Source organism: Podarcis gaigeae, assembly GCF_964106915.1.
Source record: "Podarcis gaigeae genome assembly, chromosome: 2".
NCBI lineage: Eukaryota > Metazoa > Chordata > Lepidosauria > Squamata > Lacertidae > Podarcis > Podarcis gaigeae.
The window spans coordinates 2,054,938-2,079,382 of NC_139679.1; the positions used below are offsets into that span (position 1 = coordinate 2,054,938).

Consider the following 24,445-nt stretch of genomic DNA (forward strand, 5'->3'; position numbering starts at 1 on the left):
ATCAGGGTTGGATCCTGACAGTGTTAGTTACACTTTCCATTGAAACCATTGACATGACCAACTTTTCACAATGACTTCAGTGAAACCTGAGTGTAACCACTTTGTTTGGATGCAGCTACTGTTTCTTTAAGTTACCACAATACTCCTTGTTGTTTTCATTGTGACATACCATAAATTGTCAAAAAGAATCACAAGGCAATTCGGAAGGCTTTAACGTAACGTTATGTGAGATTTGGGGGGGGGGACCCTCAGCACATTGGATGTAGTTTTCTGTCCCCCTCCTCATTTACTTGTGTTGGGATCTAACTGACCCCATTTCCCTTTTCATTAACCCCTTAAATGTACTCATGGTACACATCCAAAGCAGGGAGAAGTGAAACAACTCAAAAATTAACCCCCTTAAAAATTGAGAGAATTAATGAAATATGAAATTCCTACAGGTGGGTGGGAATTTTAGATCTTTTGTATAATCCTTGGGGTTAAGCTGCAACTACAAATGCAGAGGAAGGTTAAACCAGGAAACGGGGAAATGAAAAATAAGCAAACCGCCCTCCTTTTCCTCCAGTGTTGTTTTTCTCAGACCCTCCTATCGCTAATTCCATCTCTTCCTGTCTGCCTGGCATGCAGGAGTCATGATAAGGCTGCCTGAACATTGCGCTAGATGTCTGCTGCTTCCCCCCACCTTTTTTAACGTATGGATATTGTAACAGAGCAAAAATCCCACAAGTGTTGAGAAACTTGCCTGCTTTGGCAATAGTCGTTTGCTGCCTGCAGTGATGATGTGAGGCAGATATAGCTCCCATCTGTGTTGTGTTACTCCAGCATCACAGAGCTTGCCTAGGAACAGGTGTGGGTGTGTCAGTGCAGCACAAAATTAGAAGAGGCTTCACGGCATGCAAAAATGTTTGCTGGCTGAGCGTCCCGTCCCCCCACCTCCTTTGGCCACTAACAGATGCAGTTTTGTAAGATGCAGGACATTTCCATGTAACCAGTGTGTTCCATTGGGCACATTTGTCAGGGGTGCAGATGGACCAGTCAAACCTAAGCTTCTTCAGCAAGGTGATGAGGGAGCTGAAAGGGTGAACTTGCTCCCGCAAAATCATCAGTAAGAAAACACTAGATCTCATTGTGTTTTGAACCAAGCTGCTTCTCAACAGCAGGTATTAAAAACAGTGGGAAGAGTGGTCTCTTCAGCAGTCACCCTTAAGCAACCATTAAGAAAAGCACAGAATTCAGAGGCTCCCTGCACACATGAATTCTCATGCTCCTAGGAAGGGCCATAGCTCAGTGGTAGACTTCATGCTTTGTGTACAGAAGATCCCAGATTCAATCCCAAACACCTCCAGGTGGGGGGTGGGGTGGGGGAGACAGACAGTAGACTTTGCCAGACCTTTGCTGAGCTCCTGGAGAGTACAGGCATTAAATGTGTCACTAGCGGTCATGACAGTGATATTTGTTTATTTCATAGCAAGAACAGGAGTAGTGATTTCCTTTGGGACCACAGCAAAGGGAAAGGGGAGATTCAACCCTTTCCTCCACAACTTCAATCGCAATGGCAACCCCTCTGCGTACTGCAATTAGCGATAGGGGGAAAGCTTCCATTGGTCCTAAAGGGACCTTTTCCCATCGCTAATTGCAGTGCATGGAGGGAGAGGGTGTCATTGGGATCATAGCTGTGGAGGAAAGGGTTAAACCTCCCTCTCCCCCCCCCCCCCCATGCTGTGGTCCTAATGGGAAAACACCAACAATCAAAGGACTGAAGTGTGGAAAGGGACCACAAGGATCATCTAGTGCAACTCCCTACAATGCTGGGATATGCAGCTGGCCCCCAGGGGATCGAACCCACAATCTTGGCATTATCAGCACCATGCTGTAGCCAGCTGAGCTAACTTGGTTGGGAGCGATTCATTTTGTAGCATGTGCAGTTAGGAACTCTGTGTACATGGCACTGCAAACTAAAACTTTCCAAAACTTAACAGAGGTTTTTTGGTCACTTTCGGGAACCCAGATTAAGCACCAAGAGAAGCTGAATTGAATGACTCGTATAAATTTGCATTGATTTAGCAGATCTTGGCCCGACTGCACTGGCTGCCAATTAGTTTCTGGGTCAAATTCAAAGTGTTGCTTTTGACCTATAAAGCCTTAAACGGCACAGGACTGCAATACCTGAAGGACTCCTCTCCCCATGTAAACTGTCCTGGACTCTGCTTTCATGGCCTGAGGCCCTTCTCTGTGTGGCTCCTCCAAGACAGGTCCAGAGGGTGGCAAGACGAGAATGAGCCTTCTTTATGGTGGCTCCCCAGTTGTGGAATGCTTCATTATATATATTTTAAGTGCCAGGCAAAAACTTCTCTCTTCAACCTGGCCTTTGGCTGATTAATATTCTACAGCCTTATAAATCTTTCTGTGGGGAGGCATGGGGTTGTTTTGCTGTTTTGTTTTTACTTATTTTCATGGTTTTTATCCTGTATTTTGCCCTGTGAACCACCCCAAGATCTTATGATGGAGGGTGGTATATAAATCTAATACATAAATAAAAATAAAATAAAATTTGCAAATATCAGCTTATTTTGGCATACTTCTGTTTCTGCCAAAGAAAGCAGCAGAACTGTTCAGGGCACAGAGGCACAAATGCAAACAGCTAGATTTATTTTTATGTTTATTTAGCTGCTTTAAAGTACAGCTGCCCCCATTTGGTGATTTCTGCCTTCACAGTGTGATTAAATGAAACCACACATTGCATTTTTAGGCACACACCTACCTATTTAATATACACTTAAAAAGGCATAAAGGTAAAGGTAAAGGTACCCCTGCCCGTACGGGCCAGTCTTGCCAGACTCGGGGGTTGTGCACCCATCTCACTCAAGAGGCCAGGGGCCAGCGCTGTCCGGAGACACTTCCGGGTCACGTGGCCAGCGTGACAAAGCTGCATCTGGCGAGCCAGAGCCGCACACGGAAAAGCCGTTTACCTTCCCGCTGGTAAGCGGTCCCTATTTATCTACTTGCACCCAGAGGTGCTTTCGAACTGCTAGGTTGGCAGGCGCTGGGACCGAGCAGTGGGAGCGCACCCCGCCGCAGGGATTCGAACCGCCGACCTTTCGATCGGCAAGTCCTAGGCGCTGAGGCTTTAACCCACAGCGCCACCTGCGTCCCTAAAAAGGCATAGCATGAGTCGATTGTGTGTCTTCCCAAATAGCTGTATCATACAGAAATGTCTGTCAGATGCCTAGGATTGGATGACACATTAGCAGACCCAGGTTGGCCCTTGTATGTGTGAAAGCAGCCATAAGAATCCAGGACTCTTTCGTTCTGTGTACTGCTGCTCCATGTGGTGAACTATGGGAACTACAGCTTAGAGCTGCTTCCTTGGCAATAAGTCTTCTAAGGATCAGGCCTGGCCCTGCCCACCGTGGCTGGCCTTTGGGCAGTTCTAGACAGGAAGAAGGCCTATAAAAGGCTTCCTGTTTCAACTCGGGAGCTGCCAGAGAAGTAAAGCCTTTGTTTCTGAGTATGCTGACTCCTTCTGCCCCTCGGTTTACAGCCACAGTCTTGATGCAAGAGCACAGCGCACATGACAGTACCCAGCCTTCTCCATCCTGGTCCCTGCCAGCTCTTTCAGACTACAGCTCCCATCATCACTGATCATTGGCCAGGCTGGCTACTGCTGATGGGTGTCATAATCCAAAACATCTGAGGAGCACCAGGCTGCGGAGACCTGGCATAGTCTATGGCACATGTTAAATTTGGGAGCACAGGAGAAATGGGTGACCAGCATCAGCACCCTGCTAGGCACCTGCTAAGCTCAGTCAGCACCTTCCTGGAGCCCTTTGTGTTCATGCCTGCACTTCCCTCGTGGCATATAGTGGTCCAGGCGATACAAGCAATCATGGGGCGGGCTGATGCTCCATGAAATAGGGTGTGTCACGGTGCGTACTTGAGCAGTGTTGCAGCCCGCCGTGAAGCACAGCAGTGCAAGGAAATAAATAAGCTGTGTAACTCGCCCTCGTTACCCCAAGACAGGATATCCTGTGTCTCAAGCATTCCTGGCAGATGCCTACCCAACTGTGCCATGAAACTTCCCAGCCAAGAGATTCTACAGCTTCCTCCATTTGGTGATTTACTCCATTGCTGGACTACTTTAGCTCATGGCTGGTGTGTTCCTGGAATGGCACAATGGCCACTTCCCATGGCTTTCTCCTGTGATGTTCCAGTGAAGAAGGAATCCTGGAATCATCGGATGAGGTAGATCATGGCTCTCAGGTTTGGAGGTTCGGAGCTGCTGCCATTGGTAGTATCCACGTGCTGCACCCATCCCACATGATTCCCAGCTTCCCAAACTGCATAGGATCGAGACCCAAGAAGAAGCAACCACAGCACTCCAGAAATGTGTGAACCAGGCTGAAGAGCAGCCTAGTAGCAGAGAAAACTGCATGGGTTGGGTTCTGGAATCTCCTTGCTAGGCAGGTTTGGGAGCCTACCTGCAGGAATGCTCTAGCCCAGGAGCAGAGAACATGTGGCACTCCAGATGCTGCTGGACTAGAACTCCCATCATCCTTGACCATGCTTGCTGGGGCTGATGGGAGATGGAGTTGAACAAAATCTAGAGGGCCAAGGATCCACAGTCCCTGCTTTTGATACAGAATATCAGAGTTAACTGGGACAAACTACATGTCCCATTCGATGACTCACATCTTGGTGATTCACCTCCACAGTTGTGCTGCTGGCAAGGTAGGGAGCTAGTGGCATTTCTTAATCTTTAGCCTGGTTATATCTTCCTGTAAGTCTGACTCCAGCTTCTTTACATTCCCGGTGGGTGGAATGAACAATTCGCCCCATGCACTTTCTGGTATCCTTCAAAGGACTGGCCCGTAATTCTCTTTTGAGGGCTGCATTCTCCGGGGGGCAGGGCTGATCTGTCAGGGGCTGCATGCTGGCGCTCCATTGTGTCTCTTTCTGCTACCCCTCCTCTGCTCCTTGCCACTCACATGAAATTTCATCCAAGGGCCACATGAAGCCCACTCCCTGCTGTAATTCAGTGTAACTGGATGCTGTGCGTTGGCCAGTAGTGTGGAAAAGGCCATGAGGGACAGCACTCCTGTATTTATCCTGTATTTTATTCTGTCAACCGCCTGAGATCTTATGATGAAGGGTGGTATATAAATCAAATAAATCAATAAATTAATAAAAAATAAGCTGAAGTGAGTGTATGGATGGGGCCTGTGAGTTGACCGGCAGGACTATTCGGAAGCAGATGGATGAGTTTGGTGGTTGATCAGGAAAGGAAACTGGTGGATGGCTCTGCCTCAGTAGCCAGCTAATTTAGGTCTCTTGCAATTCTAAGATATTTAGGTGGTCCATGTCAGTAGCAACCAGGGGCACCCAATTTCTCATATGTTAACCCTTCCTGCCATCTAGCGTCCAGCTCTAGAGCTGCACCTTCCCTGTTTCACTGGTTTCTGTTTTCCCTTCCTTCAAATCACCTGTTGTTTGAAGCTTCTTCTCCCTTAGTCTCAGCCCATGTGATGCACTGCTTAATGGTCCGAGTGAGCTGCATTGCTCTTGCATTGTAAGTGTGTCCAACCCCACAGATTCTAAAATGGAGAGCAGCTGCATCTCCCACCATTTCCTAGAATACGTCTTCATACGCATTGTGGTAGCCAAGTATCATCAGGAGAGAAAGCTTCTGAGGTCTGGAGCCTGCACCATTTGAACATTGTAATCTCAAATGTTTTTCAGACCAAGGAGTGACTCAGAAAGTTACACCCAGCTGTTGTTGTTTTCAGATAATAACACTCAAAGCAGCCCTGCAGATCATAGGATCTGCAAAAGATCCTGAGATTTTTCAAAATTAGAACAATGGGCTGGCTTGCACCCGTTTCTTCCTGGATAGATACAACTCTCCTATTTTATTTTATTTTTATTTATTGAATTTATATACTTGGGGGTCTGGTGTTTGTATGTGTGCATCATACACAGCATAAATTATAGTAGAGAAAGAAAAATACACATTGTAGAGTCCAATCCTATATGTTGCTACTCAGAAAGAAGTCCCACTGAGTTGGCATAGGGTTGCCGCCATCTCATTGTATTAATAAAAAGCATTTGGTAGTGACAGTATAGGTAGATGAAAGGATACAATCTGAAATCCCTGTCTTTAGCTGAGGATGGCAGACTTACTCTGTTGTAAATGGAATTTCTTATCTAGTGGGGCTGTAATGTTCTTGCACTGATTATTTTTTTAAAAATCAAAAATGAAACTTAAAAAAATCCATACATGCCAGCTGGTTCAGTAATGCACCTGTTTTACACATAGGGAACTGAGGCCGAGACGGTGACCTAGGCAGTCCTTGGCTAGGAGGAATGTGAACTTCAGCCCCTTGGCCCAAGGCCCATCCATAGCACTCTGCTGGGGTGGTTTTATAGTGATTGGAAGCAGCCTACCTTCTGGCTTGCACTCACACCTCTTGGGTCTGCTGAGAGTCACCCCTGGGAATTCCTCTCAGTCACTTCCCATGCTGTGTCAGCACTTTGGAGGTGGTGCTGTGCCCCAGAATAACACAGCAGAGTTCCGATACTGGAAACAGCAATCTGGTTCTTGGGGAGGCACAAGAACGGTGACCTCATCCAAGTTCTGAGTGTGTTTTCCCTTAAAGCAGTGTTTCTCAAACTTAGGTCCCCAGCTTACGCAGTGCCGGCACCTCATTTTTGTTGTTAAAATTGTGGCACTTACTGTAACAACTTCATGATGAGTACCAGCACCCATTTTTCTAGAAAACAAGCATTGCTGCTAGCTAGGGATGATGGGAGTTGTAGTCAATTGGGACCCAAGTTTGGAAAACATTGCCTTAAGAACATAAATGTTCTAGTCCAACATTTCATTCTCACAGTATCCAACCAGATGTCTGTAGGAAACCTGCAAGCAATTCTACATAACATAAAAGTGCTCTAAGGTGCATGTGAGAGTGTGTGCTTTCATCCTGCTCCTTGATCTCTCATAGGTGTTCATGGAGAAGCAGCACAGCTCTTGCTGTGCCTCCCACAAACCTGCACTTCTTTGAACAGTGATGATGATCAAAGCAGGGTAGCTCCTGCACACAGCTGGCAACTCTTCTCTCTGATCATTATGATGTGCAAAGTAGGCATCTCTGCAGCTCTAGGTCAGAGTGCCCCCCTTCTGCCCCCAATGCCACACCCCCTGGAGTCATGCAATGAACAGTTGAGGGCTGTGAGGAGCTTGACCCTTATTCTGCTGGGCCCCACAGCCAATCATGGAACAGGGTGGCTTTGCATTTGAGAAAAGGCCAAAGCTTTTGGAGCTTCTTACTTTTTTGGGGGGGGGGGGTGTTTTCATGGGAGACACAGTGGGAAGTTTTGTGAATGGTGAGGATATGGGGGGGGGGATTGTGGTACAAGTTGGGGCCGTTCAATGAAGGAGGTTGGCAGAAACTGGTTTGGACAAAGCTGCTGCTGAGTGGTGGAGCCCATGCTGTGCAAGAAGATACTGAGTCCAGTCAATGGCATCTCCAGGTAGAACCAGAACAAGATGGTTCACCTTTGGCCATCCGGATGTGGCTGGACTATAAACTCTCCCTGACCATTGACCATTCTGGCTGGGGCTGATGGGAGTTGGAGTCTAACAACATCCAGAGATGCACAGGTTCCCCATCCTTGGTATATATACAATACTGTGGTAGGGGGCCCATTGGTCTGAGTTGAATTAAGATGACTTCCTATGACAAAGAGAAAAAACTTGGTGCGTTGCTAACTTTTGCAACTTACTATCACCACATTATGAGGATTAAAGGGGGGAACATTTGCCTTCATGTCCTACCAAATGTCTCTTTTGAAAAGTGAGAATGGCAAGCTGCTTCTTTTAAAGCACACACTCTTCTTAAGTGAATCCATTCTTTAATTACTTATTGAAAAATGTTAGCATGCATTTTGAGTTTAATCAAATTCCCAGTGATTTGCTACCAGTGGGTTGATACAGCTTCAGGGGCTGTGGCTTTTGCTGAAAGGAGCTGAAGCCTAATTCCGATGGGTGGCAGGTGCTAAAGACGGCTCTGAGCTATGTCTCGGTGGCATCGTCTCATGACGGTTTTTTGCTCAACAGGTGCTGTAGCGAGTATGGTTGTGAAGCAGAAGCTGGCTGAGGTCATCCTGAAGAAACAGCAGGCCGCTCTGGAAAGGACCAATGCACCAGTCATTACATACAGGTGATCTGGTTGTAGATGCATATGGGTCAATACATACATGTATGCTGGCTGTGTCCTATGCCAGGTCTCAGTTCTTGTTAAAGCCCAAACCCCAAAGAATGTAAAGCAGGGATGGCTTGGCTATTGATCTCCAGCTGGTTGGGTTGATTTTATACACTGGGTTTCACCCTGATTTATCCAGATGTGAGCGCCCTTGATTTACACCATTTTGACACACAGCATATGCTCATATCATTTTCTGCACCCATACTATGAACATTAAACCTCCATTGGGTAGAATGGACATTCTGGATGAAGAAGACAATCCTGCATGCTCCTGGTCCTTGGGCAAGGCCCACTGAACAAAAGCCATGGCTCTGTTCTGTGTTTAAGCAGCTTGTGGACAGTGTGTGTTCCACACCCTTCTTGAGCTGCTCCACCCTGACCTTCCCAGAGTTATCAGAGTTCCCAGTCATGAGGAATAATCTTAAAAAATCCCCTTCAGAGCTCTCTGCTCAAGCAGGGAAGTCAGAGGGTAGAGGGTGGGGCTGGTGCACATGCCCATATGCTGCCCCCCAACACAAGTTGCTTAAATATAGTGGTTGTATTTCCACGTAAACATGCATAGGATCCTGCTTCACATCTTGGTGCCGTGTTATTTTTCATGCACTTGGTTTTACATCTCCATAATCCTTCACCTGCTTTCTGTGGGTGTTTGGTGTGCTGGCAAAACTGAGCCAGTTCACACACCCCTGCAATCATGATTAGCCTGTCTGGTATTACACCTCCCACCTCCCATGCTCTGGCTCTTGGCACACCATTGCCTTGCCTGGGCACATCTCCAGTGACCTGCTTTCACTTCTATTATTACACCCTGTGACAGAGTAGTTGGCCCATTTACATTACCAGCAATTAGGGTTATGTCACAAAAGAAGTGCCGGCCATATACATGCATACATACCCTGTGAGTGCCTGTCATTTCTCATGGTCCTGTTCAGGAAGGTTCACGTGGAAAAGGGACTTCTGCTCCTTCTGATCTGATCTTGCCCATGGACACCATCAGAAACATCCACACTATTCCACTCATCCCAAATATTTTCTTTTTAAAATGTTTTATTTTTTGGAATGGGGGTACCAGGGTTTATGAGGCGGGTATTGCCTGCTTTTTTGTTTTGTTTTGGGGTGTTTGTAGATGTGTTGCCTCTTGCCAGCACCACCAGTTTTTCTTTGGTGAAAGAAATTATATGGTGCCCACAACAGTTGCTTAGTCTGGAGACACATTTCCAGATGTATCTCCAGACCCAAACAGAATGGGTTTTTTTGCTGTGCTAGCTGCTCTCCACATCTGGAAGAAAGAAAACCTGTAGTACGTCAACCTGATGTCCTCCAGATGTTTTGGATTACAGTGCCATCAGTTCCAGCCAGCATGGCCAGTGGTCACAGATGATGGGAGCTGTAGTCCAGCAACATCTAGAAGCCACCAGGTTGGAGAAGGCTGCTCTGCTGGTGGGTGAGTGGCAGGACTCAGGGGGCATACATACTTAAGTTTTATGCATGCTAGTGCAGGAGTAATCCTCTTGAACTCAGTGGGCTTTGATCCTGAGTCCAGCTGCAGAAATCCCTGTAGTGCTTTTTCTAAGTGCTCAAAGTCAGCCTTAGCAACAGTCCTGTACGACAGACCAGGATTCTCATCTCCTTGTTGCAGGTGAAGGGCTGAGGCTGAGAGATAGTGGCTAAGGCTGAACAAACATGTTTGACAGGTTTTCAGAATGCACTGCCCAAACCTGCAAGACCTGTTTACCCTCCAAACTGATAAAGTCATGTCAGCCAAGTTTTTCACAAGAGCATGATGTCATAACTAGAAAGAACGCTGAAAAATTCAGCATAATTTAATTTGGTCTTCCATTCTGTAGTGCTCCGTGACGTTGCATCTAAAGCTTTTAAGTCAGAGAGAATGTGTGGAAGGTTTTGGTTTGGGATGATAGAAGTATGAGAATTGAGTCAAAGGTCGTGACCTATATCCCAAGTAGGTCTAATAAATCTGAGGCACTGATCACATGGAGAGCCCTAAGCCACCCAGCTTTCACAAATCAAATAGAATGTCATTAGTTTGCACAGAAGTATGAAAGTGTAAGCCAGCCTTAGCCAACATAGTGCCCATCAGTCCCTGCCAGTGCTGGCTGGGGATGATGGGAGTTGAAGTCCAAATAGACTGGAATGTGCCAAGTTGGCGAAGGCTGTTGTAAGTCATTGGGAATAAGACCCGTTTTGACTGTCACTTCCCATGCAATGTCGTTGGAGATAGGAAGGAAGAGTGCTGTGTCTGAAGTGTCCTTTCTTGGCTGCAAGAGTGACATTAGCTGCTCCTGGATGGATGAACTTTGCGGGGGGGGGGGGCACACACGAGCCAAGCTCAGTGGTAGAGAAAACGCTTTGTATACAAAAGGTGATACCTCAGTCCCCAGCATCTCTGGCTCTGAGGGGTATAAATACTTTACAGGTAAATGTGCAATACCAGATTTGACACAGCAACTGTCTGGCTCCAGCCATAGTTCACAGCTGAGGTGAGATTTGAAGTGCAGACTTCCTTCCTGGTTGCTCATTCCCTTAACCACAATGTGGCTCAGGTCAAACCAAGTCAGCAGCAAAGCTCTCTCTTCTCCTCCATGCAGATCTTTGGAACCGATGGAACATGAAGGCCCATCCAACCCTGCCCTCCCCAGTTTCTTCCCTCCTGTCTCCAACAGCTCTGGAGACTCCCCAGAGCACTTTCCACTGAGGAAAACAGGTGAGGAGGAAGAGCAGTGCCAGAGAGCATTTTTGTGGGGTTTGTCAGGTGAAGCAGGGAGAAGCAAGGAGGACAGGGCTGCCAGCCTTGGTCTGATCTGCAGAAACCTGGTTTTCCTGACCTGGAGAGGAATGTGATCAACGGCTTACCTGTGAGACACATGGCTGCTGTGTTAATCATTCAACCATTCATATTTTTGTCTGCTGCTTTTCCACACACACAAACAGATTATGCTCAAAGTGGCATACAAAGAAGAAAACAGGGCTGTCCAAAAACAATGTCATAATTAGGGAGACTCAAGGGTAACAGGCAGGAAGCATTAGAGAAATTCTAGCTACATTGGAAGTATAGAACAATCGAGGGAAAGCCTGGAAGTCTCTTAAGATGTGTGTGCACCAGCAACTTTTCATGCAGTCTCATGCAGGCTAGCTTCAGAGGGGGAGATGAGGAGCAGGGCCTTGCCACCACCTCTGCTGAGAGGGCAGATCCTTTGGCCTCCTCACCCCTTCAGTCTAGTAGTAATGATAAGGGTGATGACAGTCAGAACTGTAGAGATAGAAGGGACCCCAAGGGTCATCTAGTTCAGCCCCTGCAATGCAGGAATCTCAGCTAAAGCACCCATGTCAGAGGACCATCCAATGTGAGGTGAGATGAGAAGTGGGATTGTGCTGTGTGCAGATGTTGCCTATCACCTTTATTCATTCAATTCCACCTTATGGCATACATTTGGATTCTCTGCCTCAGGGACTAGCAGAGGTCCTGAGTTTTGGGCTGGCCTTGGTTCCACCAGCCCTGCATCTTCCCCATTCTGGAGTTGGGGAGGTTCTCTTCCCCAACCTTTGTACTGAGCCTGCCTTGCCAGAGCAAAGACTCACTGCCCAGTGCACTTCCTGACCTCCAACTGTCAAATATGGTGGTTCTCACCTTCTTTCCTGAATTTGCTTCAGCGTCTGAACCCAACCTGAAGTTGCGCTACAAGACAAAGAAGGCCGGCGAGCGGCGCAAAAACCCACTGACGCGCAAGGAGAGTGCACCCCCTTCCTTGAAGAGGCGCCCGGCAGAAGCCATTGGTAAGAGTTTGGTGGGTGTGGTCTTGCTATGGAGCATCCATTGCCACGAGGATGCTCCGGGGTTCCAAGGATTAACTGCCATTGTTGGGAATGCAGCGGGACCATAGTTTGTGACACAGCTGAGCTAAGAATGAGCTTATTTGTGAGTCAGCTGAGATGAGCCCATTTGAAACAGAGGTCTGAGGAGCTTGCTCACCCCAAGCTTAGCTTCCCCCTTCGTTTCAGTGCCAGTGTATATGGGAGCTCCTGATACTTCCACTGTGTATAGCTGACAGGTCACAAGCTATGCAGGCTTGCCTTACAAGAGTCCAGTGTGGTTGTGGTCAGGGTTATCCAGTACAAATAATGGGTGTGGATCCTGGTGTCGCCCATAAGGGAGAAGTATCAAATTTATTATTATTTATTACATTTAATTATTATTTATTAGAGTTATTCCCTGCCACTTGCATCCAAGGATCACAGGGTGTTTTACGACAAAAGTATACAACATAGTAGCAAGCAAAAACAATAACCCCCACAACACAGTTATTTTTATTTATTAAATGAAAAGCTCAGTGGAACCCGAAAGATGGCAAAAGTGCCTCCCCCCATAAGAAAATAATCCTGTAAGGCGGGGGGGGGGGGAGACCTAAAGAAAAAAAACCTAACCCCAAGGAGGACTGAGCTATGAAATACTGTTGGGGTTTGGATACAAACCTGGGAATCTGGGACAGAATGAAGTATTCTGGGAAAAGAAATGGCTTATAAGATGGAAAGGTTGTGTACTTCATGCGGCTGGGTAGAGGTATCACATATCATGTGCATCTGTTTGCATGGGGGAATGACACTTCCTGAATTTATACTGTTCTGGTTAAAACAATTTTACTTGTTTGATAATTGTAACTCTTCCACATTTTTATAATTGCATACCATATTGTCGTAACCCACCCTGGGATGGTATGATAAAAGGTGAGTAAGAAATCTTTAAAATAAACAAAATAGATCCTGCTTAACTTCATGGAGAACCTGCATGATTGGGTCACCATACCTGTGTGGCATGAACCAAGGATGAGAAACCTGTCCCCCTCCAAGTACCACTCCCATCATCGCTGACCCATGCTGGCTGGGGCTGGTGGGAGCTGAGAGTCACGCAACGTCTGGTGGACCACAGGTTCCCCATATCTGATCATGACTGCATCCAAGACTTACGGCATTCCTCCAGTAATCCTCAAGTCTCCCATGACTGTGTACCTGAGCATTCTCTTTCCCCTTCCTTTGCTTGTCCTGGTCTTGCTGTAGATAAAGCCGTTCATGTTATTTCTCACCTGCAGATTCATCTCCCAGCAGCAGCAGCACCCCAGTGTCTGGGTGCAGTTCACCCAATGACAGCCTGGTGCCAGAGCACGGAGCCCTGCCGGCCGCGCCAGGCCTTGCACAAGAGGTATGGACCCTGTAGGACTGGAGACTTGGGATGATCCCCATGGAGTCTGTGATTGAATCATAGAATCATAGAATCATAGAGTTGGAAGAGACCACAAGGGCCATTGAGTCCAACCCCCTGCCAAGCAGGAAACACCATCAGAGCACTCTTGACATATGGTTGTCAAGCCTCTGCTTAAAGACCTCCAAAGAAAGAGACTCCACCACACTCGTTGGCAGCAAATTCCACTGTCGAACAGCTCTTACTGTCAGGAAGTTCTTCCTAATGTTTAGGTGGAATCTTCTTTCTTGTAGTTTGGATCCATTGCTCCATGTCCGCTTCTCTGGAGCAGCAGAAAACAACTTGGCCTGTGGGATCAGTAAGCCAAGAAAACCTGCAGGAAGAGCAGGTTTCTTAGGCCTGCTCTGCACCCACCCACCTTCCCAATGCTTGCTTCCACCTACCAGGATCACACAAAGAGGCAGTTGTGTCTTGTAACACACAAACACCTTTCCACCTGCCTTTTGATCATTTTAATTCTAGTAAGAATGGCTCCGTTTCACTCTCTCGTGAGCCCCTTCTCACACAAAAGCTAACAATCTTCTAAGTTTTACAACATTCACCCTATAATTGAGAGTTATTTGCACTACGATTTGGCAAATTTTAAGTCCATTGCAAAAAATGTCCTTTTCACCATTGTGCCTCTTCCAGCAGGCCCATTTGCTAAGCTGTTCTTTTCTGTCTGGTTTTATCTACTGCTTTTTTCTTTCTTTTTTAAAGAAATCTTTCTTCTTCTTCTTCTTCTTCTTCTTCTTCTTCTTCTTCTTCTCCTCCTCCTCCTCCTCCTCCTCCTCCTCCTCCTCCTCTTATTTTGAAGAAGGGCCATAACTCAGTTGCTGAGCATATATTTAAATCAGAAGGTCTCCCATTCAGTCCCCTGCATCTTCAGGCAGGGTGGGGCAAAGAGTCCCTGCCTGAAGCCCAGCAAAGCCCCTGCCTTTCAGCTGTAGAATTGTAGACAATACTGAGTTATGTAGACCAACCTGTGGTGCCACTCCATTTAAGGCAGTTTCCTATGTTAATAAGTTATTGCCAATGGTATTTTTGTGATTGTAGAGGCCCTTTCTTAGAAAATTGGGGCAGAAAGACGTAAATATGTCAACTTTCTTCTGCTTTTGCGACACCAAAGTGGTTGAAAAGTGGAGAGTTGTAAAGTGAGTAAATGTGTTGCTGCACATACAGTTGGATACACATTCCCATACACAAACATGTCATTGTGCAGATCCCTTCTCTTTTGCTGGTTTTCCTTTGTAATATGTGGTGGAATCAGGGTGAACGGGCATCAATGGGTGGACTCGAGATTCAAACAAGATCAAAGCCAGAATCTGCCAGCAACGTCTGCTGAGGATGTCCTGCAGACGGAGGATTCTGGGAAGTGTTCTCACAGGCACACATGATTTATGCAGATGGGAAGGACCAGCCGGTCTGTCAGAGGGTCTACATAACCTGAGCAGATCTCCCAGAATCCTCTCCACCATGCAGTGGTTCTATGGCAGAAAAGCAACAATGCAGTTGCTTGGCGACAGGTCATGCGTCCCCTTGAGCCCAGAAGCTTGAAAGTCACTGAAGTTGATTGATTCTCTCTTTTTTTAATGATATTTATTAGATTTTCAACAATATAACAAAGGTAAAACAATCACACAAAAACAACAAACACAAAGAAAAAATGAAAAAAGACAAAACATTACATAAAAATCAAATACACTTCAATAATGTATCTTTCTTTAGCTTAGTTCTTTGGCTTCCTCTCACCTCCCTTTTTTGTATTCTGCTTCAATTTGATATTTTAGCAAATCCTTTCCATCTTTCCAAATTTTTACATATATATAACATACTTTCCTTAACCTTACTGACTTTAAATTCTTAACTTATAAGTACATAACGTTTTCCACAAACTTCTGCTTAAACCTATGGATACCTATCCACCATTATCCAATTTCTCTTACAACCTAGAATCATAGAATAGAATCATAGAATCATAGAGTTGGAAGAGACCACAAGGGCCATCGAGTCCAAACCCTGCCAAGCAGGAAACACCATCAGAGCACTCCTGACATATGGTTGTCAAGCCTCTGCTTAAAGACCTCCAAAGAAGGAGACTCCACCACACTCCTTGGCAGCAAATTCCACTGTCGAACAGCTCTTACTGTCAGGAAGTTCTTCCTAATGTTTAGGTGGAATCTTTTTTCTTGTAGTTTGGAACCATTGCTCCATGTCCGCTTCTCTGGAGCAGCAGAAAACAACCTTTCTCCCTCCTCTATGTGACATCCTTTTATATATTTGAACATGGCTATCATATCACCCCTTAACCTCCTCTTCTCCAGGCTAAACATGCCCAGCTCCCTTAGCCGTTCTTCATAAGGCATCGTTTCCAGGCCTTTGACCATTTTGGTTGCCCTCCTCTGGACACGTTCCAGTTTGTCAGTGTCCTTCTTGAACTGTGGTGCCCAGAACTGGACACAGTACTCCAGGTGAGGTCAGACCAGAGCAGAATACAGTGGCACTATTACTTCCCTTGATCTAGATGCAATACTCCTATTGATGCAGCCCAGAATTGCATTGGCTTTTTTAGCTGCCGTGTCACACTGTTGGCTCATGTCAAGTTTGTGGTCAACCAAGACTCCTAGATCCTTTTCACATGTACTGCTCTCAAGCCAGGTGTCACCCATCTTGTATTTGTGCCTCTCATTTTTTTTGCCCAAGTGCAATACTTTACATTTCTCCCTATTAAAATTCATCTTGTTTGTTTTGGCCCAGTTCTCTAATCTGTCAAGGTCGTTTTGAAGTGTGATCCTGTCCTCTGGGGTGTTAGCCACCCCTCCCAGTTTGGTGTCATCTGCAAATTTGATCAGGATGCCCTTGAGTCCATCATCCAAGTCGTTGATAAAGATGTTGAATAAGACCGGGCCCAAGACAGAACCCTGTGGCACCCCACTAGTCACTCTTCTCCAGGATGAAGAGGAACCATTGATGAGCACCCTTTGGGTTTGGTCAGTCAGCCAGTTACAAATCCACTGAGTGGTAGCATAGTCAAGACCCCATTTTACCAGCTTCTTTACAAGAATATCATGGGGCACCTTGTCAAATGCCTTGCTGAAATCATGGTAGGCTACATCCACTGCGTTCCCTTCATCTACCAGGCTTGTAATTCTGTCAAAAAACGAGATCAGGTTAGTCTGACATGACTTATTTTTCAGAAATCCATGCTGACTATTGGTGATCACAGCATTCCTTTCTAGGTGCTCACAGACTCTTTGCTTAATGATCTGCTCCAGAATCTTCCCTGGTATTGATGTCAGACTGACTGGGCGGTAATTATTTGGGTCCTCTCTTTTCCCCTTTTTGAAAATAGGGACAACATTTGCCCTCCTCCAGTCTGCCGGGACTTCGCCTGTTCTCCAGGAATTCTCATAGATGACTGCCAGTGGTTCTGAGATCACATCTGCCAGTACTTTTAATACTCTTGGATGCAGCTCATCTGGCCCTGGAGACTTGAATACATCTAAACTAGCCAAGTATTCTTGTACTATCTCCTTAGTTATTCTGGGCTGTGTTTCCTCTGCTGAATCATTTGCTCCAAATTCTTCAGGTTGGGCATTGTTTTCTTTATCGGAGAAGACTGAGACAAAGAAGGCATTGAGGAGTTCAGCCCTTTCTGTGTCCCCTGTTTGCATTACACCATCTTCTCCTCTGAGTGACCCCACTGTTTCTTTGTTCTTCCTTTTGCTACGAACATACCCATAAAAGCCTTTTTTGTTGCTTTTAACCTCTCTAGCAAGCCTGAGTTCATTCTGTGCTTTAGCTTTTCTGACTTTGTGTCTACACGTGCTGGCTATTTGTTTGAATTCCTCTTTGGGGTTTCCCCCCTTTTCCATTTTTTGTACACATCCTTTTTTAATCTTAACTCAGTTAAAAGTTCTTTAGATAGCCACCCTGGCTTCTTTGGGCACCTTCCATGTTTTCGTCTCATTGGTATTGCCTGAAGTTGTGCTTTTACCATCTTCCTCTTAACAAACTCCCAGCCATCATGAACTCCCTTTCCTTTTTTACTTTAAAATAATTTTTAAATTTTATAACACTTTATAACTTTGTAGCACATTTCAATAAAAACTTTAAATTTCCCAAACCTCTCCCCACAACTTCTCCCCTGGACACCCCCCCCAAAAAAAATTACCAGTCCTTTCCGTTGATGGGCTCAAACTCATTAGTCCGGGAACCTAATGTCAGAGGCTCTTGGGTCCCCCCTAAACCCTTTCCGGCAGTTTTGTTCATTCTCTTTAATTGTCAAGAACCCCTCTCTGTGGGATCCCATTCTCACGTGATAGCTGCTGCATCTGAACCCTTTAACCCAATTTTCAAATTTGTATTTTAAGAGATCTTTCCAAAAATATTTCCCAGTGCATCTAAATCCGGTAGCCCCAATTCCTTCATACATTTCCAAACACATATCCATCTTCCAACAATCCAAAGAACCCTGCATAATGGCATCCTTCCATCCTTTCAGTTCAAACTGAGGGACAAACATTACAGTCTGGTCTGTACCACAGTCCGTCGTATATGATCTCAACTTGTGGTCCACAAACAAATTTGATTTATAGTCCTCAGTTAAGTTAAATTTTCCCTCTTCTTCTTGCCCCGACTCATCGTCCAGCACCAGTTCTTCCTCTTCTTCCAGTTTTTCTTCTTCCAGTTTTCCTTTTGACACCGGTTGTGATAACAAAATCGATTCCTGGAGTTCCACTTTTCTGTGGAGTTCCTCCAACAAAAAAAATGTTCTTAACAATGCATTCAACATTGCTTCCGAGAACTGCATTTTGAGTATTTGAAGGTCAAACTGTAAATTCCAGACTTGTTTATCTGCAACTCTCAATTGTACATGCCACAGTTTCAAATTCCCCCACTAGAGGGATACAGTTTCCGACAGTAACATTCTAAGAAACCTCTCAGCTTCTAAATATGAAGACATAACATTGTTGCGTACGCCATCTTTGAATCAGAAGGGTAGAGGGAATTATGTATATTTTCCATTAATTTTCAAAAGTCCACCTGTCAAAAGTTCTTGAGGGGAAAAAAATCCTTAACATCAGACTGCTCATTCCCAGGTTTGAGCTGTAAGGTTCCCGATCTCAGAGCTTTATCAAGTTCAAAGTCTCCCCCTTCTTCTTCGAAAGAAAAAAAAGGGGGGGAAGTTTCTTCAAAACAGTGGATATTTAGATCTTTAAATCAAAGTTTCAGAGATTTTAGCCTGTAGTCTCTTTGCTTTAGTCTATTTACAAAGCAGGAGGCGGACTTCCTGTTTAGACCTTCCCGCTGTAGCTCCAAATTAGAATTTGAATGGATGTAATTTCCCAGAGTTAGATAGTCTTTAACAGGTTCTTAATTGTCTTTCAAGTTGTTCTACTCACGGGTAGTTGTTGCTAATCCAATTGGTTACAGGAAAAAAGTTGGCGCTCTCTGGTCACGGCTATGCGGCTTCGCTCCGTGAGGAAGCGATCGCCTCGCAGCACCGTGCCGCTCTCTCCTCTCCGCTCCGAAAAACCTCCCCAAAAGGGGGGGTCTCCTTACGGAGGGAGGGGGTGCTGAAGGTGCCAGCCGAGTCACCACGTCACAGGCTTCTCCCGCCTGTGTTTTAAAACAGTCCCCGCTTTCGCCGTAGCGGTCAGGACCCGAACTCACAGAGCTCGTCCCTCGGAGATCCGAGGGGCGCAGCCATGATCCGTTGGCCCCAACCCGGAAGTCTGAAATTGATTGATTCTCCCACCCGCTGTCTTTAATGCAGACACCCCTTGCTCAGCGCCTGAGAATGCAGGAGAGCTCGTTGGCTCAGTTTGCTCTTCAGACCACTGGCTCCCTCCCAGCACTCACCCTTGGACTTCCGACCACTTCTGCAGTGTCTGCCAGGGTATGTCTAGAGGGGCTTTGCTGAGGGGACAAGCATGATAGAACCTTCTGGAGTCATCTGGGTTGGTTGCAGTGGGAAACAGAAAGCTGAGCTAGATGGTCTGTGGCTCAGCAGTAGAGCATCTGCTTTGCATGCAGAAGGTTCAGTCCCTGGCATCTCCAGGCTGGGGGAGGGGAAACCCCACCTGAATCCCTGGTGAGCTGCTGCTGGTCAGTGCAGACAAGGCTGAGCTAGATGGACCAATGGTTAAATCAGCTTCCTGTGTTCCTCTCTAGGCCTTGGCCTGATCCAGCAGGGCTCTTCTCCTGTGTACCTGGGACTGTTTCTAGAGTACCAGGCATTGTCAAGGGGCAAGTGATCTGGGGGTGGTATTCTGCTGTGGTTTACTCAGAGTAGACCCACTGAAACCAGTGGGCATGAGTAAGTTAGGCCCATTGATTTCAGCTGAGGGCTGGTCTGGATGCCCCTCGGGCTCTCTTCCAACTCTACAGTTCTCTGAGTAGCAAACTCAGATTCTCTCCTGAAGAAAAGCTTCAGTGACAGTATTTTTATGCGGCAGAATCTCCTTGCTTCCCTCTGCAATCTCCTTTCTGCCCACCCCCTGATCTGAACTAATCCCTTGTACCTCACCTGTTTTGCACCCACCTCATTGCTTTGAGAACTTTGTGACCAGGTTCAGGACTCAGGGAGGTGCTCTTGATCCACCGTCTCCAATTCTCTCTCTGTAGGGCGATGGAGATCACCGGACACACCCAGGCCTTGCTCACAAGGTGCCTGTCCTGACTAGCACTCATGCGCCCGTATTCCTGCCAACCAGCTTGGAGCAACATGAGCCTGGGAACCCACTGTCCACTCGGCTGCAGCCTGTTATAATCTTGGAGCCCTCTCTCCCCCATTCTCCTCTTGTGACAGGTGCGTACCAGCCCCTCACTTTGGGGCAATAGGGCAGGGAAGGGTCTTACTTAATAAGATACTGGTGCGTGTTTGCATAGACAAAAGAGAACTGTGTTCAGTATTCCTCAAAGGGTAATTGAAGATGAGCAAGATGTGAGGGAGAAAAAAATAGCACAGCATGATGGGTTTTGTAGTGTTTATAGCAGGTTCTGTAGCAGCAGAGGGATTCTTGGGAGAAGAATGCTCTAGGCTGATAACGTTCATACTGAACAAGCAGGTTATATATATGTTTTTGCACTTGTCAGTTCCTCATTTTGCTGCTTTGATGATCATCACAAATACCACAATAACCATCATGCTATGTCCTTCATTGTCCCCCTTACATCTTGGCCTTCAGACAAGATTGTGCCACAAAACCCTATGTAATTAAATGCCATGCAGAGAGGCAGCTCACACTGCATTATTGCAAGAACATTTGTTTTGATTGCCCCACACGACATCTTAGGGGAAGGAGGAAGAAGAGGAACTGTGGTCCCCGCTTAAGTGTTCTCTCGTGTTAGTTTCTGTTTGCCACTGAGCAGTGCTTTGGAGTCACAAGACTCTGTTTACATTCCACACATTCCATACTGTTGGAAGTCTGACGGGAGACGGGTGTGACGTTACTGGTTTCCTGTTCCTTTGCTTCAGTTGCTCTCTGCTCTCACAGAGAGAGGATGTATTTTTCTTTGCTGTCTGTGTAGTTAGAAATAAAACTCCTAGCATGTAGCTCATACTATCTCATCCTTCCGCATGCTGCTGGAAACTCTGCTGAATGGGGGTTGTGCCTGGAGCCTTATCAGAAGCTCAGGTCGTCAATCACGTCGAGGGCGATTCCGAAGGACTCGGCCAGAGGAGGATGAGCTTTTATCAGCTCGGTCAAACAGAGATCCCGACACTCTCATGCAGCTCCTTCCCTCTGCCCCATACATAGAATGAGGGAATTTTCTCCTTCACAATTTGGAGTAGGTTATCAGAACAGAATTCAGGAATTTGTTCTTGTTTTTTCTTCCATTCTTTTTTTATTATTATTGCAGCCTGTGATGAGTGAGGCAAAAGCCCCTTCCAGGTCACTTTGACATTTCTAAGGATTCAGCAGAAACTGTTTGCCTGTTTTCTTGCTGCGTTGTTGTTGTTATTTTAATATTGTGGGATGGAAACGTGAAAATGGAGGAACTATCACAAAGTGATGCTTAACCCGCTTTGCTGCATTTCCTTCCCGCTTGTGCTGTGAATGCAGAGCCTGCTTTAGCTGGAAATGTACACTGGGTTTTTAACATTTCACTCTCCCACTTTCCCACCTATGGGAACAATACTGACAAGCGATGTATTCCAGATTATATTCTTAGCTTCTCTTCTTTCCTTTGCAGTTCCAGGACTGGGAACGGTCCCTTTCCACTTCAGCCGCTCCCAGCTGCTTCCCCCAGAGCGATTGTCGATGCCTACGCCCCACAAGCCCTTGGGAAGGACACGCTCGGAGCCTCTGCCGTCCAGCCCCAGAGCTGTCCAGCAACAGCTGGCCTACCAGCAGCACCATGCGCTCTTCCTGGAGAGGCTGAAGCAGCAGACCCAGCTGGGCAAGGCAGGCTCTTCTCTGGTCTCCTCCAGATGGGGAAGGGCTGGGTTCAGTCGTGAAGCAGGGCTGGGAATGTGCCCTGCCAGAAACCTGGGAGAATCGCTGCCATTCATACATATATACATGCACGCATTTGTATGCTGCCTTTCCACAGTTACAACCATGCTCAAGGTGCTAGCATGATTACAAATGTAACAAAAGTAGCCCTAACTAAAAAGTACACAATTTCCACATAAATCATAACATCTAAAATAAAGTTACAAACAAAATTATTGTCAATAACCCTCTAAACAATCCTCCAGCCCAAGAGTCATCCAGCAGCCTCAGCTTCTGCAGCTGGAGTCAGTCTGGGTCCTACCCTCCAAGGCCAGGTGGGAAAAGGCCTGCAAGGCAGGCAGCAGATCTTCCAGGACTCACAGCCAAGAGCAGTGTGGACAGTGCTGAGCTAAGTGGAGGGCTGGTCCCACTGCATATAAAGCAGCTCTCTGTGTCCCTGTGTTGAGGGGGCCACTGACATAAAGAACCTCAAGGCAGCATTCCTTGTGTGCTGGTGTGGTAATGCAATGCAGGGGGCATGCTGTAACCCCAGCATCCAAGGTTCTGTTTTTGTCTTGGCTGTGAGTCCTGGAAGACCTGCTCTCTGACCTGGGAGGAAACGGTCCTGACGGACTCCAGCTACAAAAGCTGAGGCTGCAGAACAAACTCTTGGGCTGGGGGGTTGCTTATGGGGTTTATTGTGGGGAGGGGTGGTTGCTGTTGATTTTTGTATCTTTACTTTGGATTTTATGATTTATGTGGAAATTGTTCTGTTTGGTTGTGTGCTTGTTGGCGTTTTGTTTATGAGCACTTTTGCTATGTAATTTTTAATCTATTGTAAGCCGCCTTGAGCATCATTTTAACTTTGGAAAGGCAGCATACAAATAAAATGATTATTTCCCTCGTCTAACAAGCTCTCGAGGAAAGGTGCCTGGCCATTCATCGGTATGCAATGCATTTCAGATACAGGATGCAGAATAGGAAAACACAGCCAAACTGCCTATGTTTGCAGAACCAGTGAAGTTTGTGGGGTTGGTTATTTTGAGTCTCCGTAGCCCAGATTTACTCGGTCTTCTCTCCCTCCCACCCCAGCGCATGGCCAAGTCCAGCGAGAAACCTCGGCTGCAGCAGATCCCTTCTTCAGAAGACATGGAGGCAGAGGCAGGAGAAGATCCCAGCGACCCGGCCCAGGCCCAGGCAGAGCCTTTGCCAGCAGGGGGAAGCAGCAGCAAGGAGACAGAAAGTCGCTCCCGGTTGGGTCAGCCTCAGGAGGAGCATGTCCTTCAGCAGGTATTGGAAGAGAGCAAAAGGGACACACGGATAGGGGGGACACACACAATGCTTTCTGCATTTCAAAATGCTATGTCAGCCATATGCTATGTCCCAATCCTCAGGTTTGGGAAGATCCATAGCTCACTGGATGAGCATCCGGTTTGCATGTAGAAGGTTCCCCCACCTGCTCAATCCCCAACATCTCAGCTATGAAGGCTGGGAGAGAAGCCTGTCGGAAAGAGATGATGTTGAGCCACTGCCGACCCGTGTAGACCGTACTGAGCTGGGTGGACCAGTGGTCCCCCTCAGCATAAGTCAACTCCCTGTGTTATTGCTCCCAGCACCCTGCAGTTTAGTTGAGATTGCTGCATTGCCAGGAGTTGGACCAGATGACCCTCAGGGTCCCTTCCAGCTCTACCATTCTGTGACTCTGGTCCTTTTTAAATGTTCCTGATTTCGCTATGTAAGTCCATACATGCAGGAAGCAGCAGTGATCTTTGGCTAATAGTAAAATATTTAGTGGCCTCTCTTTAAGCTTCCTGACTCCAAGGGGTCAGGAATTACCCCTTTCTCCCTGAGGTAATTTTCTGCTTAACACCTTTTCCCTTCCAAATGTTTTCTAAAGCCCTTCCTGTCTCAAAAACCCAGATTCTTTAGCCCAGTTTGCCAAATGGGATACACCAACATTAGAATGCAACTGCAAAATAAAAACTCCTAATTAAAAATGTGAACACACACATGCTATCTATGCATATGTATATTGGAAAACACTCTCCAGAGAGGCTTGCCTGGTGCCTTCGTTACAGTGGTACCTCTGGTTGCGAATGGGATCCGTTCCAGAGGCCCATTCGCAACATGAGCAGAACGCAACCCGCCTCTGAGCGTGTGTGCGGGCCACAATTCGCCACTTTTCCGCATGCACGTGATGTCATTTTGCGTGTCTGTGCATGCGTGAGCAGCAAAGCCCAGAAATAACCCTTTCTGGTACTTCCGGGTTGCCATGGGACACAACCTGAAAGCGCTCAACCTGAAGCAAATATAACATGAGGTATGACTGTATATATCTTTTGGCTCCAGGCAAAAGCTTTCCTCTAAAACCAGGCCCTTGACCTTAAACTAGAAGTGGGTGGGGTGTTTTTACTGTATTTCTTTTTCCTCTAGGTTTTAATGTATCTATGTAGGGTTTTTCATTTGTGTGCTTGGTTAGCTCATTGTAA

At 46.5% G+C, this 24,445-nt stretch overlaps 1 protein-coding gene across 7 annotated transcripts in view; it reads left to right on the forward strand.

Annotated features, from left to right (window-relative positions):
• HDAC7 (histone deacetylase 7) overlaps positions 1-24,445 on the forward strand; it is a 179,166-nt gene that overhangs the window by 126,976 nt on the left and 27,745 nt on the right. For 6 of the 7 annotated variants that reach the window (XM_083729180.1, XM_083729182.1, XM_083729181.1 and 3 more), the window contains 8 exons: positions 8,114-8,216; positions 10,868-10,983; positions 11,931-12,053; positions 13,364-13,473; positions 19,292-19,414; positions 20,143-20,326; positions 21,715-21,926; positions 23,049-23,246. In XM_083729180.1, the coding sequence (XP_083585306.1) occupies positions 8,114-8,216; positions 10,868-10,983; positions 11,931-12,053; positions 13,364-13,473; positions 19,292-19,414; positions 20,143-20,326; positions 21,715-21,926; positions 23,049-23,246 (1,169 nt within the window). Of the gene's footprint in view, positions 1-8,113; positions 8,217-10,130; positions 10,203-10,695; positions 10,760-10,867; positions 10,984-11,930; positions 12,054-13,363; positions 13,474-19,291; positions 19,415-20,142; positions 20,327-21,714; positions 21,927-23,048; positions 23,247-24,445 lie in introns of those variants that run through there. The other variant, XM_083729184.1, reaches the window with a different exon arrangement.